General features: G+C 43.8%; 1 protein-coding gene across 1 annotated transcript; it reads right to left on the minus strand.

Annotated features, from left to right (window-relative positions):
* Positions 1-5,444: 5,444 nt before the first annotated feature.
* LOC115102421 (phosphatidylinositol-3-phosphatase SAC1-B) lies at positions 5,445-20,619 on the minus strand. Its single transcript, XM_029622359.1, has 18 exons — positions 20,514-20,619; positions 19,869-19,966; positions 19,088-19,162; positions 18,802-18,929; positions 17,917-18,066; positions 14,846-14,905; positions 14,696-14,729; positions 13,936-14,037; positions 11,571-11,743; positions 11,253-11,401; positions 10,960-11,058; positions 10,681-10,819; positions 9,652-9,721; positions 9,395-9,467; positions 8,849-8,942; positions 8,656-8,748; positions 8,464-8,521; positions 5,445-8,200 (listed from the first exon to the last, which is right to left on the minus strand). Exons 1-18 carry the CDS (start codon positions 20,540-20,542, stop codon positions 8,064-8,066), a joined length of 1,761 nt encoding a protein of 586 aa, XP_029478219.1. The 5' UTR covers positions 20,543-20,619; the 3' UTR covers positions 5,445-8,063.
* Between the last annotated feature and the right edge of the window lie 105 nt (positions 20,620-20,724).

Below are 20,724 nucleotides of genomic sequence, written 5' to 3' on the forward strand. Positions count from 1 at the left end.
ATGGGCTGAGTGTGGCTGAGGGTTGGGAGTAAAGAGCTGAGGTCTATGGTGATAGGTGGGATGGGCTGAGAGTGGCTGAGGGTTGGGATTAAAGAGCTGAGGTCTATGGTGATAGGTGGGATGGGCTGAGAGTGGCTGAGGGTTGGGAGTAAAGAGCTGAGGTCTATGGTGATAGGTGGGATGGGCTGAGAGTGGCTGAGGATTGGGAGTAAAGAGCTGAGGTCTATGGTGATAGGTGGGATGGGCTGAGAGTGGCTGAGGGTTGGGAGTAAAGAGCTGAGGTCTATGGTGATAGGTGGGATGGGCTGAGAGTGGCTGAGGGTTGGGAGTAAAGAGCTGAGGTATATGGTGATAGGTGGGATGGGCTGAGAGTGGCTGAGGGTTGGGAGTAAAGAGCTGAGGTCTATGGTGATAGGTGGGATGGGCTGAGAGTGGCTGAGGGTTGGGAGTAAAGAGCTGAGGTCTATGGTGATAGGTGGGATGGGCTGAGAGTGGCTGAGGGTTGGGAGTAAAGAGCTGAGGTCTATGGTGATAGGTGGGATGGGCTGAGAGTGGCTGAGGGTTGGGAGTAAAGAGCTGAGGTCTATGGTGATAGGTGGGATGGGCTGAGAGTGGCAGAGGGGTGGGATTAAAGAGCTGAGGTCTATGGTGATAGGTGGGATGGGCTGAGAGTGGCTGAGGGTTGGGAGTAAAGAGCTGAGGTCTATGGTGATAGGTGGGAAGGGCTGAGAGTGGCTGAGGATTGGGAGTAAAGAGCTGAGGTCTATGGTGATAGGTGGGATGGGCTGAGAGTGGCTGAGGGTTGGGAGTAAAGAGCTGAGGTCTATGGTGATAGGTGGGATGGGCTGAGAGGGGCTGAGGGTTGGGAGTAAAGAGCTGAGGTCTATGGTGATAGGTGGGATGGGCTGAGAGTGGCTGAGGGTTGGGAGTAAAGAGCTGAGGTCTATGGTGATAGGTGGGATGGGCTGAGAGTGGCTGAGGGTTGGGAGTAAAGAGCTGAGGTCTATGGTGATAGGTGGGATGGGCTGAGAGTGGCTGAGGGTTGGGATTAAAGAGCTGAGGTCTATGGTGATAGGTGGGATGGGCTGAGAGTGGCTGAGGGTTGGGAGTAAAGAGCTGAGGTCTATGGTGATAGGTGGGAAGGGCTGAGAGTGGCTGAGGATTGGGAGTAAAGAGCTGAGGTCTATGGTGATAGGTGGGATGGGCTGAGAGTGGCTGAGGGTTGGGAGTAAAGAGCTGAGGTCTATGGTGATAGGTGGGATGGGCTGAGAGGGGCTGAGGGTTGGGAGTAAAGAGCTGAGGTCTATGGTGATAGGTGGGATGGGCTGAGAGTGGCTGAGGGTTGGGAGTAAAGAGCTGAGGTCTATGGTGATAGGTGGGATGGGCTGAGAGTGGCTGAGGGTTGGGAGTAAAGAGCTGAGGTCTATGGTGATAGGTGGGATGGGCTGAGAGTGGCTGAGGGTTGGGATTAAAGAGCTGAGGTCTATGGTGATAGGTGGGATGGGCTGAGAGTGGCTGAGGGTTGGGAGTAAAGAGCTGAGGTCTATGGTGATAGGTGGGATGGGCTGAGAGTGGCTGAGGGTTGGGAGTAAAGAGCTGAGGTCTATGGTGATAGGTGGGATGGGCTGAGAGTGGCTGAGGGTTGGGAGTAAAGAGCTGAGGTCTATGGTGATAGGTGGGATGGGCTGAGAGTGGCTGAGGGTTGGGAGTAAAGAGCTGAGGTCTATGGTGATAGGTGGGATGGGCTGAGAGTGGCTGAGGGTTGGGAGTAAAGAGCTGAGGTCTATGGTGATAGGTGGGATGGGCTGAGAGTGGCTGAGGGTTGGGAGTAAAGAGCTGAGGTCTATGGTGATAGGTGGGATGGGCTGAGAGTGGCTGAGGGTTGGGAGTAAAGAGCTGAGGTCTATGGTGATAGGTGGGATGGGCTGAGAGTGGCAGAGGGTGGGATTAAAGAGCTGAGGTCTATGGTGATAGGTGGGATGGGCTGAGGGTGGCTGAGGGTTGGGAGTAAAGAGCTGAGGTCTATGGTGATAGGTGGGAAGGGCTGAGAGTGGCTGAGGATTGGGAGTAAAGAGCTGAGGTCTATGGTGATAGGTGGGATGGGCTGAGAGTGGCTGAGGGTTGGGAGTAAAGAGCTGAGGTCTATGGTGATAGGTGGGATGGGCTGAGAGGGGCTGAGGGTTGGGAGTAAAGAGCTGAGGTCTATGGTGATAGGTGGGATGGGCTGAGAGTGGCTGAGGGTTGGGAGTAAAGAGCTGAGGTCTATGGTGATAGGTGGGATGGGCTGAGAGTGGCTGAGGGTTGGGAGTAAAGAGCTGAGGTCTATGGTGATAGGTGGGATGGGCTGAGAGTGGCTGAGGGTTGGGATTAAAGAGCTGAGGTCTATGGTGATAGGTGGGATGGGCTGAGAGTGGCTGAGGGTTGGGAGTAAAGAGCTGAGGTCTATGGTGATAGGTGGGAAGGGCTGAGAGTGGCTGAGGATTGGGAGTAAAGAGCTGAGGTCTATGGTGATAGGTGGGATGGGCTGAGAGTGGCTGAGGGTTGGGAGTAAAGAGCTGAGGTCTATGGTGATAGGTGGGATGGGCTGAGAGGGGCTGAGGGTTGGGAGTAAAGAGCTGAGGTCTATGGTGATAGGTGGGATGGGCTGAGAGTGGCTGAGGGTTGGGAGTAAAGAGCTGAGGTCTATGGTGATAGGTGGGAAGGGCTGAGAGTGGCTGAGGATTGGGAGTAAAGAGCTGAGGTCTATGGTGATAGGTGGGATGGGCTGAGAGTGGCTGAGGGTTGGGAGTAAAGAGCTGAGGTCTATGGTGATAGGTGGGATGGGCTGAGAGGGGCTGAGGGTTGGGAGTAAAGAGCTGAGGTCTATGGTGATAGGTGGGATGGGCTGAGAGTGGCTGAGGGTTGGGAGTAAAGAGCTGAGGTCTATGGTGATAGGTGGGATGGGCTGAGAGTGGCTGAGGGTTGGGAGTAAAGAGCTGAGGTCTATGGTGATAGGTGGGATGGGCTGAGAGTGGCTGAGGGTTGGGATTAAAGAGCTGAGGTCTATGGTGATAGGTGGGATGGGCTGAGAGTGGCTGAGGGTTGGGAGTAAAGAGCTGAGGTCTATGGTGATAGGTGGGATGGGCTGAGAGTGGCTGAGGGTTGGGAGTAAAGAGCTGAGGTCTATGGTGATAGGTGGGATGGGCTGAGAGTGGCTGAGGGTTGGGAGTAAAGAGCTGAGGTCTATGGTGATAGGTGGGATGGGCTGAGAGTGGCTGAGGGTTGGGAGTAAAGAGCTGAGGTCTATGGTGATAGGTGGGATGGGCTGAGAGTGGCTGAGGGTTGGGAGTAAAAAGTTTGTTTGGTAATGTATTGTTGTTATATATAAAAGTACCATGTATGTCAAATGTCTATGCAAAATGTATAGATAAAATGTATGTATATTTAGCATAAAAGCTAAGATATTTGTCCTCCAAACGGGGTGCTGGAGATCTGTATCTTTGTAGTGACTGTGTGTATTGATACACCATCCAAAGTGCAAATGGCTTCACCATGCTCAAAAGAATATTCAATGTCTGTTTTTTTTTTTACTCATCTACGAATAGGTGCACTTCTTATTTATTGGGCTATGTAAATATCAAACTGTGTAGTTTGCAGTACCATTGTTAAAAAATATATTTTTATTTAACCTTTATTTAACTAGGCAAGTCAGCTAAGAACAAATTCTTATTTACAATGACAGCCTACCCAGCCAAACCCTAACCTGGACGACGCTGGGCCAATTGTGTGCCACCCTATGAAACTCCCAATAACGTCCGGTTGTGAAACAGCCTGGAATCGAACCAGAGTCTGTAGTGACGTCTCTAGCACTGAGAAGTAGTGCCTTAGACACCACCCCTCAGGAGCCCCAATATGCATGTTTAGTTCTATTCTTCTATAGAAACCACAAAAATCACTTTGTGTGTGTGTGTGTGTGTGTGTGTGTGTGGACTAAGAGAATAAAACTCTAGACATGGACACATCTGCCTGGTTCTTTCCGGACATGTAGTAGTGTGTCAGACCAAAGTAGAATCAGTGGGTGGGTGAGGGCTCAGAAGCCAACTGCTCAGACGCTCCAGATGGCTGTTCTAACACAGGTACATAGCGGGAGCGACACCAGCAGCCAGCTAGCTAAGACAACGGGAGTGTCCTTCGCCCCCGCACTCTGCTATCTAGCAGTTTAACGTTACGGCAAGGGCAGGTGCTCGGCAGGCGGGAGCAAATGACACTGTGAGCTAGTATTCCAGTAACGTTACAGAGGCGTTCTGTTAACGTTACGGAGAGAGCATCTGTGTCTGTTTATCACAGCTTTCATCACAGCTTGGATAAAGAGAAGGGTGAGGTGGCTGGTATATCTGTTACATCTGCTATCCTACTCCTCAGCAGATAAAACATTACACATTAAAGTTAGTCTCAGCAATGTGACATAGATGCAGAAAAATAAACAGCATAGTGGGTCAATTTCCTCAACAACTCAAAGAGAGTGTTGAAACGCAAGGCTCAACTTCCACGCTGCGAAGGGAACCTGTGCACATGCAGATACTGTGTGACTGTGTGAGAGCGATGTCTTGCATCTCACTCTTCTCAATATCTGCGGTCCTGCTAATGGCAAAACCATTTTCGCTGTCTACGTTTAATTATACTACAATGACCGCAACGCCGAAACACTATTGACTCTGCAACACAGTATCACATATTGTGAAATATACAAATGACTTATTCAACATTTGTAACAGTCACACGAAAAAGTATAGCCCACTGCCTTTGAAATGCAATGAAAACTAAATTGTGTGGCGGACACCATTTTTTTTTTAAAATAAATTATTTGTGATAGTTTTAAATGTCTCTAATGTCTACTTGTCAATGTTTCTTAATGTCTAATGTCTTTTTTGTTAAGTGTCAGACCCCAGGTAGACTAGCTTTCGTCATGGGGTCAGCTAATGTGGATCCTAATAAATTCAACATACTGACATACTGTGCCTCAGTGCATCATAGATGGAGGGAATAACACCAAGAGCAGGCTGTATATGCACATCCTCAAACTAAAGTATGAACATTTTGTTCAAAAATTAAACTACTTTCTGTTGTGTACCAGCACTAGTAAGGGAGGGTACCACTTTGTGGCACTATGCCACCTAGGGAAAAACTTCCAAGAAAATAGTTAAGGGCAGTTCTGTTGTTTTCTGAAAAGAAATCAGACAATGATTAACCATTATCTAATAAAGAATACACTTGATCAAATGGACTGCTACACACATTCATAAACTACCCCCTAAAGGAAATTGATTTGTATTACGGTAGCAATAGTATTTTCCATATTGTCACTTAAAACTTAACTAAACCAGAAAACACTATGGACAATAAATATGCTACATTTTGTGTAAAATAACAATTTCTATAGAACAATATTAGGAAATGGAACAGAATGACTGATGACACATTTATTACACATTCTTGGACACAAGTGACAAAAAAACACAATAACAAATTAAAATCCTGGAAAATAACACCCCCAAATTAAATCCTCTGATAAACAAAACAAGTGACAATAATATAGGCCTAGAAAACAATTAAAACTGGTCCAGCTTGTTTTCTTATTACTGCATTGAGCCAACAGTAGCAACCCATTTTCATTGGTAAAGCAGTCAAACCAAAAATATTTGTCTAAAACCGCTCAAACATGACTCCGCTTAAATAGCACATCATTCTTACAAGCATACAATGCTTTGTCATTACATGAAATTGTATCTAGGTTAACATGGCACCTAAATCATCTGTTTAAAAACACAGATCAGCAAGAGACACTATGCTGGCTGATTCTTGTATTTGATAGGCTTATGGCTGATAATGCACAGCGGAATGTACTGTTGTCCATTTGCATGGCATCCTATGTATACCAAGGGTTATAGCTACAGCAAATGAGCCATTTGAGAAGCATAATAACCAACTTATGCTTCATCATAGTAACCATACCCCGATGTATTATTGGACCACTACATTTAAAGTTATAGGACATACATATTCTCATTGTCGTTTTGTACCACTACAGTTGAAGTGGAAAGACACATAAGCGGCAATATAATCAATTTAATATTACATACTTAAACATTCTCAGATCAGCAGGTGCCACTCTGACAGCAGGTAAGGTAAGTGTGATCCTGTAATGATTATGTACACTATACACCAGGGTTGGGCTCAATTTCATTTCAATTCAGGAAGTAAACTGAAATTCATATTCCAATTAAACATGTTCTCAATGCTTTTCAATGAGAATACAATTGTGAATTGGATTTTACTTCCTGAATTGAATTTATATGGAATTGGCCCCAATCCTGCTACTAAACACCCCGTCTCTTACCTGTCGTAAGGCAGCATAATTTGACTTGGGGCTAGTGCTACAGAACAGCCAATAATCAAAGGATAAATTATATAGAGAAAGATTGTGTAAGAGAGAGCAACAGTTCACATTCCCACATACTAAAACAAAGAAATTGTCATAGGGGACAAGTGGCATTTAAAATCCCCAATGCCCCATGAGACTTTGGTTCGTTTAAATGCCCAGTTCAGTCAAAAACTATATTTTCCCATGATTAATATATATTACCAGGTTGGAATAACACTGTGAAATAATAATGCTCTTCTAGTGTTAGAAAAGACCGCCTGAAATTTCAGTCTGTTTTGGTGGGATGGAGTTTTGAACTGCCTGGTGACATCACCCGACGGTAAAAATTAGTTAATAAATGAATAAGAAAGATTTCCAAACCTCTCTGCCAATAACATCTAGTTCAGTTCACCCCTCCCCTAAAACCATTCCCAGACAATTATTTTCTTTTCGACCATTTGAATTGAAAACAATAACAGTAAGGTTCTTAGCGGTTACCCAGAAATGATTTGATATGGATATAAAAATGGCTGCATTTGGACCTTTAAATCCATGCTTCATTATTAGCCTAGGTCTGGGCCTCGCAGTCTACTGGTCAAAGACAGATCCTACTCACTATAGTATATAGTTTGATGCTCTCTCACACCTTTTAGTTGTCAGAAACTAATGAGGATTTGTCTTTCCAGCTGTTTCATGAAGCTTTCCATCCCTGGGAAGACTAGACAGCCAGACAGACAAACATTCCTCTCGTCACATCTCAGAGGAATCCTCATTTGAAACCCTTTGAGGGTCTGTCTGTGCACTCAGAAGTGCAGTGATTGAGAATAGTATGGCCAGTTACAATGGCATTAATGGTGGTGGGACACCATAACTAAAGTTCCCTATTGAAACAGTTCGGCCCATTCTCTCCCCAACTATTGGCCAGCTAGAAAATTCTCTCCCTAATCACTGGCCAGCTAGCACGTTCTCTTCCTGCCTATTGGCCAGCTAGCACATTCTCTCCATGACTATTGGTGAGCTAGTTTTGGGATCATGGCTTGGGCTGGGCCGTCAGACAGCTGACATATTGGGTGCCAGTGGCTATCACACTAAGACACCACGTTCAGATCGACCCTTCAGGGGCAATGACACAAACAATATGGCAACCAACAGAGAAAATATGACATGATGTAGCTAGAAGGCGACAAATCAACAAAAACAACGACAAAAAGGGCAAGACTTTTGAAAAAGTAGTTCCTGTGTCAAGGTTGCTATGGCAACAACAGCAGTGCCAGTGTCCGTTCATATGCATTCCGTGCAGAGGGGTAACTGTGTTACCGTAGTGGGGTATTGTATCATAAAATCAGACAGTTCTCAGCTTATACAGTCAGTCTATGGACAAGGTTAGGGATCTTCCCCAGCCCCAGCCCAAACAATGTGCTTAGTGGTGTGGACAGCAGCAGGCCAGTGCAGAGCGAGTCCCTGTATGCTTCACAGCCCTACATCATACACCTGGCCTTTCTCTCACCCCACCCTCCTCCTCCTCTTCCTCATGTCGTTGGCTCAGTAATCAGTACAGGCTCCAGGCCCGCTGATCCTGAGGGTACGATGATGATGAAGAAGAGTGGGATGAAGAGGAAGAGGAGAAGTCTGTGGGGCGTAGCTGCTTTCCACACGCACACATTCAGTCCATCTTCTCCTTCTGGACCAGCTTGGGCGAGTCTACAAACTCCCGACCGTTGAAGAGGATGACGCCAGCCGTCACGAAGCTAGCTGTGCCCCAGAACAGCACATACGCCAGGGTCTCCGTCCACGTGTCACCTGGGGGGGGGGGGGGGGCACTGAGGGTCACTACGGGTAATAACTAAGTACCGAAAAGTTCCCATTGATAGCACATACTTGCCTAGTCAGTACCAGTTCAGTACAAGTAGAAACAGTATTGTAAAATTAAGTACTGCAAAATGTGTTTATGGACCAAATCTTAACTTGAGATCGGTGCAGGTGTAACTAGAATGTTCAAATAAATTCCATGCCCCTATTAGGATTCAATGCAGAATTGACAAGGGAGTCCACTGCTGTCTTACCAGCCATGAGGAGGCAGATGATACACATGGAGAATGCCACAACCATGATAATGGGCAACTAGAGGGGGAGAGGGGAAACAGGAGTTAAATAAGATAACGGAATCTCAATCTACCGCTTGTGACTGAAACCAACACATATTGTAGCCTATCAGTATACATAGCACTGATCAAGCCTAGCCAATCAGATCTCACCGTGAGGAACTTCCAGTCTTTGGTCTCGTGAAGGGGTGTGGTCATGTCTGCCTCATCAATGGCATAGTTACCCAGGAACAGATCAATAGAGTCCTGATGATCAGGAGAGATGTCTCAATTATCAGTTACCACACACGTCAAGAATTTACAAAACATGACTAATAACTGGCGCGCACACACACACTAGACACACCTGTCTGAAGCCGTCTGAGAAGTTGTTCTTGTAGTATCTGATCATGGAGTTCCAGCCGTCCATCACCAGCCCCCATTGTGTCCTCTTCCCTGTTCTGAGACATGAGCAACGCTTCAGTCATCCCTGTCATAATCATCTCTCACACATACTACAAATAATCATCATCATCCTCCACCCTTTCATTGAGCACACTCTTACTCAGAGTTGTCTTCCTGGTTATCACAAAAATCACAAGCAGAACATCCCTGTTCTTAGGGCACCAACATCCAGTAGGATGTTTTGATGTAGTTCATAGCCAATAATGCATGGCCAACTTCATGGGTGTGACTGACAGTGGGATGGTACTGTGACAGCAGAAAGACAACTAGTTCTCTGTCATTGTATAATGGACAAGTTCTATTGGAATCCATAATATCCTCCTAAAGCCAGGTGAACTCAGTGACTTCCTGATGGAATGGGAGTACATTTCTATGAAGAGAGCTAGTCCTGTGCCTTAGTTTGCTAATCACCAGAATAGCAAGAAACACGTGAGCCCTTCTCTCTCACCTTGTGAAGTCTGTCTTCAAGGCCCCTGTGCCAGCATACTGCTTGGCACACGCATTGGCATTGTCTGCCCACGCTGCAGCGAGCAAGGGTGAGAGAGGGAGAGGAAGAAAGAGAAAAAAACCCCAGATTTAGTCAGTGGAAAAAGGGGAGGTTTTCAATCATGTTAAACCAAAACCAAATAATCTCATAAGGAAGACAATGCTGTGCTCGTGCTGGCAGAGGGGTAGGAAAGTGTGCAGATTTCAGCTGAGGATCACCATTTTTGTAGATCTTCTCAAAGTCGGCCTGATCTTCAATCCTCTGGCCCATGTGGAGAACTCCCAGTCGCTGCAGATAAACAAAGATGTGTGGTGAGATACTGCAGTGGCCTGACTACAGGGGGCAAGGTGGAACCAAGATGGTCGCCATCAGATTCAGCACTGTTGTTTAACCAAAAGACCTTGATGCAACTGCACCTTCATCACCAGCAGCCTAACTACTACACTATTAATAGATGTTTCAATGACAGTTTAACCCACAGTGATAAAACAGTTTAATAAAAAACACAATGGTACCTGAAGTATTTATTGTACCTGGGTGAGATGAGACCGGACCTTTTCACAGCCCACATAGGGTCAGATAACTAAACAGCCCACAGTCAAAGTCCACAGAGACAGCAGCTTTAGTCAGAGACCTTCAACATAGAGTTTGTGTTTTCCCCGTCTCTGTTATGTCTGTTTGTTGCTCATTTGCAAATATGGGTCAAGTGAGTCAAGGTAATGTAAGTTGTGAAACATATGACTTTGTCAAGTCAAAAGGTCTATGTTAGGTCAAAATGGACAAGCTCCTCATAAAATGTAGTTTCCATTAAGATTTTTACCATTGTTTTTACAGAATGTAAAAGGAGAGGTTACGTCTACACCTTTATTGAACAGTAAAACTAAAACTCCTGAGGTAGAACACGGAGGAACATGACATTACTCATTATGTCAAAGACACAGAGAGAGTGAGTCTAGATGTGGTGAACGTGTATAGATCAGGGATGTGAAACTCATTCCATGGACGGCCTAGTGTCTGCTGGTTTTTGGTTTTTCCTTTCAATTAAGACCTAGACAACCAGGTGAGGGGAGTTCATTACTAATCAGTGACCTAAATTCATCAATCAAGTACAAGGGATTAAAGAACCCGCTGCAACTTGGCCCTCCGTGGAATGAGTTTGACACCTGTAGTTAAGATGGAAGTGGTAGAAGTGTCTAGAACTAGTGGGAGTGTCTATATATTGGACATGTCTGATTGGTGGTTCCCACCTCCAGCTGTGACTGCAGTGAGCGTCGTGCCAGCAGACTCTGGATGACGTTGGTACGGTCCAGACAGTCCATGCAGTTACTGCGGAACATCCCTTCCTGTTGCACCAGAACGTTCCCATCCACATCAACCAGGAAGTACCTGACCAACCAATCAAACAATTTGATTCCTATTTGATTTTACAATAACATTTGTCCCAAAACCAAATCAGCAAACCACAGACGGAGATGAACACAAAGTACACAAACTCATCTCACCGGCCATGCAGACTAAATACCTACCCATACTCGTCCTGCATCTCTGTCACCATATCGACTAAGATCTGCAGGCGATGCCACCTCATCCGACTGCATTCCTTGTGGAAGTCAAACGCTATGTACCTAGAGGTGCACGGTACAGGGAGAAAGGTATGTCAAATCAAATTAAATCATTTTCTTTAAGGGGTTATTTGGAGTTCTATGGCTTTAGACAGAATGTTCACCCCTAAAAAAATATATATATACATGAATGAAGTTAGAAGAAGACGGGCATAGTGGGATCAGAATGAATGATGGGGAAAAGCTATAGTCCTTACTTGACCATGCCATTGCCCAAGCTGGACACCATTTTGTCAAAGGCCTGTTCCAATTGTTTCTCTGAGCCTTTCTGGTCGATCAGATTTAAAATCACTTGCTTTCCATAAATGATGATCTGCGAGTCAAAATGCCTTTGGAAGCCATCCAGCTGTGAAAGCAGGACAATAAAGGTAAGAAAGACTTGACTCAGTATAGTAATACTCAATATCACATACCTCTACTGTATTTAAATGACTACTACTACTGTACATTAAAATGTTTTTACATTTAAACATTGAATATGAAAAATGATATGAATATTGTAACAGGTAGCTTACATGGTCAATGGTTTTGCTGATCTGAGGTTTTGGTTTGTACTTGAGGTTGGGTCTTTGGGACCAGTAGAAGGGGATGGAGCCTCGGGTCTGTACGAATGAGGCCTTGCCCCCGCTGTACTGGACAATCTGCTCCGTCTCCACAAAGTTAGCTGCATGACCCTCTGAGTCAATGCCTGATGGACCAAATAGACATTATGTAATGATCAGGCCAATATTATCTGCAAAGGGCTGGAGTGTGTGCAGGGTTTTGTTCCAACCCAGCTGTAAAAAACCTGATTCCACTAATCAAAATATTGATTGAAGACCCAGTTAGCATATAACATTCTGAGAACCATATGTTTCTTGGAGCTTAGCGAGAGTGTGGATGTCCTATGGTTATTTAGCAAAACATCTTCCCACAACTATCTGGGAATGGTGCAGGATAGTTCATTGCTTTGGAACATTCTCAGCACATTTAAGATATATATATATATATATATATATAATGTTATTTACTTGGTATTTCATTACCTTAATAGAACATTTACTAAAAGTTCAAACATGGTTACATTGACTTTCAATGTTTGTAATGTTCTAGGAATGTTCTCCAAGTGGTTTGACATTGGGAATAATTCTAATTCTAAACTCAAATGAACAATTTAGAATTTGTTAGAAAAATATATGGCATGCTAGCTCCATCCTGGTGGCGCAGTGGACTAATTCCATGGATCGAGAACAGAAGAGCATGGGTTTGAATCTCACTGATGCCATGCCATAATAAAAAATATAAAAAAGTTTGAATGATTATGCCTAAGCATATGAATTTCCATGTGTCGCATCTGTGCCCAAAACGGTTAACCCAAACTAAGACAGCAGTGTTAAAAGCCCTATTGAAATATTTGCTCAGATCGTTAATAAAACCTAACAAGAAAACTTTCAGGGAACCATAGTAAAACATTTAGAACATCCCTGCACATTTTTTTTTTTTTACTTTGACAGCTTTGCACAGCCTTGTCATTCTCTCAACCAGCTTCATCACCTGGAAAGCATTTCAAATAACAGGTGTGCCTTGTTGAAAGTTAATTTGCGGAATTTCTTTCCTTCTTAAAAGAGCCAATCGGTTGTGTTGTGACAAAGTAGGGGTGGTATACAGAAGATAGCCCTATTTGGTAAAAGACCAAGTCCATATTATGGCAAGAACAGCTCAGTTAAGCAAAGAGAAACGACAGTCCATCATTACTTTAAGACATGAAGGGCAGTCAATACGGAAAATTGCTATGATGAAACTGGCTCTCATGAGGACCGCCACAGGTAAGGAAAATAAGGAAGGTAAGGAAGACCCAGAGTTACCTCTGCTGCAGAGGATACATTCATTAGAGTTAACAGCCTCAGAAATTGCAGCCCAAATAAATACTTCAGAGTTCAAGTAACAGACACATCTCAACATAAACTGTTCAGAGGACACCGGGTGAATCAGGCCTTCATGGTCGAATTGCTACAAAGAAACCACTACTAAAAGACATCAATAAGGAGGAGACATGCTTGAGCCAAGAAACACAAGCAATAGACATTAGACCGATTTTTGGTTCCAATCGCTGTGTCTTTGTGAGACGCAGAGTAGGTGAATGGATGATCTCCGCATGCGTGGTTCCCACCATGAAGCATGGAGGTGTGATGGTGCTTTGCTGGTGACACGGTCTGTGATTTAATTAGTATTCAAGGCACACTTAACCAGCATGGCTACCACAGCATTCTGCAGCGATACGCCACGCCATCCCATCTGGTTTGCGCTTAGTGGGACTATCATTTGTTTTTCAACAGGACAATGACCCAACACACACCTCCAGGCTGTGTAAGGGCTATTCGACCAAGAAGGAGAGTGATGGAGTGCTGCATCAGATGACCTGGCCTCCACAATCACCCGACCTCAACCCAATTGAGATGAGTTGGACCGCAGAGTGGAGGAAAAGCATCCAACAAGTGCTCAGCATATGTGGGAACTCCTTCAAGACTGTTGGAAAAGCATTCCTCATGAAGCTGGTTGAGAGAATGCCAAGAGCGTGCAAAGCTGTCATCAAGGCAAAGGGTGGCTACTTTGAAGAATCTAAAATATATTTTGAATTTGTTTAACACTTTTTTGGTTACTACATGATTCCATGTGTGTTATTTCATAGTTCTGATGTCTTCACTATTATTCTACAATAAGGAAAACCCCTTGAAAAGAGTAGACGTGTCCAAACATTTGACTGGTACTGTATGTATTACTGTTTGGCTGGAACAAAACCCCCTGCACCCACACCAGTCCACTGTGGAAAAGATTGTCCATCATCCCTGCTCTAGTCAGAAAGCTCCAGTTAGATGTGCTGGTGGATGTGGAGTCAGTCACCTCTGACGTAGTAACGTACTCCAGCCCTGAAGCAGCTCCGCCTGGAGATGATGTTCCAGTCAAAGATCTTCCCATTGATGCAGCAGGACTTCATAACGATGACTGGACAACACATGGTTAGGGATAATACAGTCTTAACCTTTAAAGCCTAACTTTACCTCCTGAATTCAACCTTTCTCTGCCTCCTTTTCAGAAAATGTTTTGGAGTTGGGCCTGCTGTGATGCTTAGAAATGTGGGCTCCGTCACAATATGTCAATGGATCCACTTTCCATTCATTGTCTGTGAATACAATATCCCTAATTTCCCAATTATAATGTGACGTATGAATCTCTAGCTCCCCCTTGTGGCTAAAGGAGAAAACCGCAAGTTAACTTCTATTGATATTCATGGTCTGTCAAACAGTTTAAGTTTTTCTCAGGGAAAAGAATGACAAGACTAATCCAGAGTAATGGGCTTTAGATCCAGTCACTCAGACCACCAAACCTCATGGAAAATATGAACGTAAAAATGACCATGTGATCTAGTGTGTTCCCATCAGAGGGTAGATTTCCAACCAATGACAGATTACAGGGTTTAAACTGCAATGCTGTTTAACAGTTCATTCACTCTAAACAACCGCCCCGTGAATGACATCTCACATGGGTAATATCTGTTGTCTTACAGGAAGTGGTAATGAGGTCTTCCTGTTTATGAGAATTGAAAAGGAGGGAAAAGTCTTCATCTGGAGTTTGTAACAAATAGAAAAACCTGAAAGGATACAGCCGTGGACAACAGGAAAAGCAAACCTGTGCAGCTGTCAAGAGAAGAACAGAGACAATGCAGTTTAGAAAGATCATAAGATCTGTACTGGAACATATTCATTTTATATTTACCACAAGTGGATTTAACATGTGTCAGCTCTGTCCTTACCTCTGGCTGTGGCATGAATTCTCTCAACAGGTGACCATTCCACACAAACCGCTGATCTGCCTAAAATGAGGACAAGAAAACAACACATCTTTATCATACCATTCAACTTGTTTCCACATGCCCTGCATAGGAAATGTCTGCATCTGGACAGGACACACGTACAAACACATTACTCATGTTTTCATGAATGTATCTCCAAATGGAAACATGTTTTTACATTATTTTCCTCCCTCATACAGTTGAAGTCAGAAGTTTACATAAACTTAGGTTGGAGTCATTAAAACTCGTTTTTTTCAACCACTCCATGAATTTCTTGTAATAACAAGTAATTTTTCCAATAATTCTTTACAGACAGATTATTTCACTGTATCACAATTCCAGTGGGTCAGAAGTTTACATACACCAAGTTGACTGTGCCTTTAAACAGCTTGGAAAATTCCAGAAAGTGATGTCATGGCTTTAGAAGCTTCTGATAGGCTAATTGACATCATTTGAGTCAATTGGAGTTGTACCTGTGGATGTATTTCAAGGCCTACCTTCAAACTCAGTGCCTTTGTTTGACATCATGGGAAAATCAAAAGAAATCAGCCAATACCTCAGAAAGAAAAAAATTGTAGACCTCGACAAGTCTGGTTCATCCTTGGGAGCAATATCCAAACGCCTGAAGGTACCACGTTCATCTGTACAAACAATAGTACGCAAGTATAAACACCATGGGACCACGCAGTCGTCATACTGCTCAGGAAGGAGACGCGTTCTGTCTCCTAGAGATGAACGTACTTTGGTGCGAAAAGTGCAAATCAATCCCAGAACAACAGCAAAGGACCTTGTGAAGATGCTGGAGGAAACTGGTACAAAAGTACCTATATCCACAGTAAAACGAGTCCTATAGACATAACCTGAATCACCGCTCAGCAAGGAAGAAGCCACTGCTCCAAAACCACCATAATAAAGACAGACTACGGTTTGCTACTGCACATGGGGACAAAGATGGTACTTTTTGGAGAAATGTCCTCTGGTCGAATGAAACAAATTATAACTGTTTGGCCATTACGACCATCGTTATGTTTGGAGGATAATAGGGGGAGGCTTGCAGGCCGAAGAACACCATCCCAACCGCAAAGCACGGGGGTGGCAGCATCATGTTGTAGGGGTGCTTTGCTGTAGGAGGGACTGGTGCACTTCACAAAATAGATGGCATCATGAGGTAGGAACATTATGTGGATATATTGAAGCAACATCTCAAGACATCAGTCGAAGTTGAAGCTTGGTCAGAAATGGGTCTTCCAAATGGACAATGACCCCAAGCATACTTGCAAAGTTGTGACAAAATGGCTTAAGGACAACAAAGTCAAGGTATTAGAGTGACCTCAATCCCATATAAAATTTGTGGGCACAACTGAAAAAGCGTGTGTGAACAAGGAGGCCTACACCAGCTCTGTCAGGAGGAATAGGACAAAATTCACCCAACTGATTGTGGGAAGCTTGTGAAAGGCTACTCGAAACGTTTGACCCAAGTTAAACAATGTAAAGGCAATGCTATCAAATACTAATTGAGTGTATGTAAACTTCTGAACCACTGGGAATGTGATGAAAGAAATCAAATCTGAAATAAATCACGCTATTATTCTGACATTTCACATTCTTAACATAAAGTGGTGATCCTAACTGACCTAAGACAGAGAATTTTTACTTGGATTAAATGCCAGGAATTGTGAAAAACTGAGTTTAAAATGTATTTGGGTAAGGTGTATGTAAACTTCCAACTTCAACTGTGTGTGTGTATATATACATATATATATACACATACATACATACATACACACACACACAGTGGGGCAAAAAAGTATTTAGTCAGCCACCAATTATGCAAGTTCTCCCACTTAAAAAGATGAGAGGCCTGTAATTTTCATCATAGGTACACTTCAACTATGACAGACAAATGAGAAAAAAAATCCAGAAAATCACATTGTAGGATTTTTAATGAATTTATTTGCAAATTATGGTGGAAAATAAGTATTTGGTCAATAACAAAAGTTTATCTCAATACTTTGTTATATACCCTTTGTTGGCAATGACAGAGGTCAAACGTTTTCTGTCAGTCTTCACAAGGTTTTCACACACGGTTGCTGGTATTTTGGCCCATTCCTCCATGCAGATCTCATCTAGAGCAGTGATGTTTTGGGGCTGTTGCTGGGCAAAACGGACTTTCAACTCCCTCCAAAGATTTTCTATGGGGTTGAGATCTGGAGACTGGCTAGGCCACTCCAGGACCTTGAAATGCTTCTTATGAAGCCACTCCTTCGTTGCCCGGCGGTGTCTTTGGGATCATTGTCATGCTGAAAGACCCAGCCACGTTTCATCTTCAATGCCCTTGCTGATGATAGGCTTTGTTACTTTGGTCCCAGCTCTCTGCAGGTCATTCACTAGGTCCCCCCATGTGGTTTTGTGATTTTTGCTTGTGATCATTTTGACCCCACGGGGTGAGATCTTGCGTGGAGCCCCAGATCGAGGGAGATTATCAGTGGTCTTGTATGTCTTCCATTTCCTAATAATTGCTCCCACAGTTGATTTCTTCAAACCAAGCTGCTTACCTATTGCAGATTCAGTCTTCCCAGCCTGGTGCAGGTCTACAATTTTGTTTCTGGTGTCCTTTGACAGCTCTTTGGTCTTGGCCATAGTGGAGTTTGGAGTGTGACTGTTTGAGGTTGTGGACAGGTGTATTTTATACTGATAACAAGTTCAAACAGGTGCCATTAATACAGGTAACGAGTGGAGGACAGAGGAGCCTCTTAAAGAAGAAGTTACAGGTCTGTGCGAGCCAGAAATCTTGCTGGTTGTGGGTGACCAAATACTTATTTTCCACCATAATTTGCAAATAAATTCATTTTAAAAATCCTACAATGTGATTTTCTGGATTTTTTTTCTTCATTTTGTCTGTCATAGTTGAAGTGTACCTGTGATGAAAATTACAGGCCTCTCTCATCGTTTTAAGTGGGAGAACTTGCACAATTGGTGTCTGACTAAATACTTTTTTGCCCCACTGTATATCCATCCCCTCATTCTCTCACCCTTTCCAGCAGGCTCATCTCCTGGAACTCAGGACTGGTGTTGGCAAGTCTCTGCAGAGTGTGGGTCAGGTCGTAGTCTGTAGCAAAGTAGAAGCCGTCTGTGAGCAGAACACTGTTGATCATGGACAGGAAGGCTTTGTTGTCCTGCATCTGATGGAGTCAGAGGTTAAAGATGGGTCAGGAGGCAGGTTGAACAAGGAAAGCACAGAGGTCAAAGGTGAGAGGTCAGGAGGCAGGTTGAAGAAGGAAAGCAAAACAGAAGTTAGGTGGAACGGTGGTTAGAAAGTATCAGATGACCACTATATTTCTAAAATACTATATACAGGGAATCTAAACTGAAATACTATAAATAATATTTCCTCCAACAGTAATTCAACTTGAATCCAACATAGAGATGCCCACTAATAGAGAAACAGTTGTCTAGACTTGGGGACAGAACAGAGTGTTCTTGTAACAGCTACATGATGATGATACAGTCTGAAAGCAGTACTTGTTCTGTCTGTGAGAAGGGGTCTCGTTCTCTGACTGATAGACAGCTTTGCCCTTCACATACACTCGACTGTCTACAGACACACTGTCTGTCGTTGACCGGCTCCATAGCCAATTCAACACAGGGCATCTATATCAGCGCAGATGCCTAGCATTCTCTGTCCAATATGCTGCTTTCCTATTGGTCACATACAGTAGTGAAGGAAAGTGACTTCTGCCGCTAGCAAATAACCCAGAGTATCAGGCTAGGCTTTTTGACATCCACATCAAAACAACCCACTGTCATTAACAAGGAATCATTGTGAAACACTCTCTTCTTGGCCTGAAACATTCACAGTCATGTTGAGCTTGGGTGCTTGTGGGCTGGCACTGGGGCCCCAACTCACACCTTCCTACCTGGTTGTCTGTCAGGTGCAGCACAGTCTTCTTGTAAGAGATAACGTCAAAGTCCATAGCCTTCCACACGGCATGGCCCAACAGGTCACCCACCTTCTTCTTCTTTGTGATAACGATGAGGTACGTGCCTGTGGAGGGTAGGCAGAGGAGCACAGGTGTCGCTAAAGTAAACACTCACCCTGTTGAGAACATTTGTGTGTAATGCACAGGTAAAGTCTTCTCAATGGATAATTTTACTGGAGAGTCTGAACTGACTCACGTTGAAAGAGTGCAAGATTGAACCTACCTGCCACCAGACGGATAGTTCCCATGATCCCACATATTGGCCTGGTGACCGCATGGGGAGGAATGTCCTTCCTCACTAGAGGGACAGAGACAAATAATCATGTTTTAATTTTTAAAAAACAAACATTTTAGTCATTTAGCAGACATGCTTATCCAGAGCGACTTATGAGTGCATATATATATATATATTTTTTTGTACTGGTCTCCCATGGGGATCAAACCTACAACTCTGCTGTTGCAAGTACAGTGATCTACCAACTGAGCCACATCATCTTTTCATTGCCTTTATGATCACAAACCACCATTTGCTCATCTTTTCAGATCGCTGCAGCTAGCGACTGGAACGAGCTGCAACAAACACTCAAACTGGACAGTTATCTTAATCTCTTCATTCAAAGACTCAATCATGGACACTTACTGACAGTTGTGGCTGCTTTGCATGGTATATTGTTTTCTCTACCTTCTTGCCCTTTGTGCGGTTGTCTGTGCCCAACAATGTTTGTACCCTGCTTTGTGCTGCTACCATGTTGTGTTGCTACCATGCTGTGTGTCATCTTAGGTCTCTCTTTATGTAGTGTTGACTCTCTCGTTGTGATGTGTGTTTTTGCTTATATTTTTATTAAATGTCATTTTAATCTCATCCCCACAGGAGGCCTTTTGGTAGGCCGCCATTGTAAATAAGAATTTGTTCTTACCTGACATGCCTAGTTAAATCAAATATAATGTGGACTTTGGTCATCATGTCATGATGAACGCACACAAACACAGCCTACTTAACATACCGGTGAGGATCATTTCTGTGGACACCCTGTCAATGGACAATACATCATTGGAGCCGTCATCACATGCCTCAATATAAAACTTCTCTGGGGTAGTGTGCCTATGGGGGAGAGTGGGCACAGAGGAGAGAGATACAAAATCAGTGACCTTGGTAGACGAACATCTGGCATGGTGAATCCCGCCATTGGCTTGATTTAGCAAAGCTCAACATAGTGGGGCTAACGTCACCACAAGCTAGCTCACACATACTAGCTGGCTCAATGGGCTAACTAACGTTAACAGCTAAGCTAACTATTTTTTAGCTAGCTAGCTGCTTCATCAACAAGATCGATTGAATTCTACCACTCAATTAAATCGAAAGGCAGATGGCTAAATAAGTACTGTTACGGACAACACAACTACACACATTTACATAACTGTAAACTATCTACAATACTGTAAACTGAAACAAATCCCGCATACGAATGACTGCAGCCTGTAATTGCAGTTGAACGTTCGCTAAATAGCTTATAATCTGATAGCTAGCTCTAGACGTACACCTACGGCAATTTTCTCTCATCAGAATATGGCAATTTTTTTTCAGAAAGTTGTACTCGCTAGCTTCTGAAAATAAAAGACTGAAAACGATATATATTTTCAAGACTTACAGGTTGAATTTCTCGTAGGCGGTCGCCATCTTTAGAGGAGGTCTGACATAGTGACGTGCCAATGAATGCGCACATTGTATATTATGGCTGGACCGGAATTCGCGTCCAGGGTCAGACATTTAGCGTCGTAGTTGCAAACTGTGATAAAGTACAGGCAGCTACTTATTATGTAGCACACACAAATACATTATTTGATCAAAGTTACAGTTTA

This window comes from Oncorhynchus nerka, linkage group LG3 (assembly GCF_034236695.1).
Source record: "Oncorhynchus nerka isolate Pitt River linkage group LG3, Oner_Uvic_2.0, whole genome shotgun sequence".
Classification (NCBI taxonomy): domain Eukaryota; kingdom Metazoa; phylum Chordata; class Actinopteri; order Salmoniformes; family Salmonidae; genus Oncorhynchus; species Oncorhynchus nerka.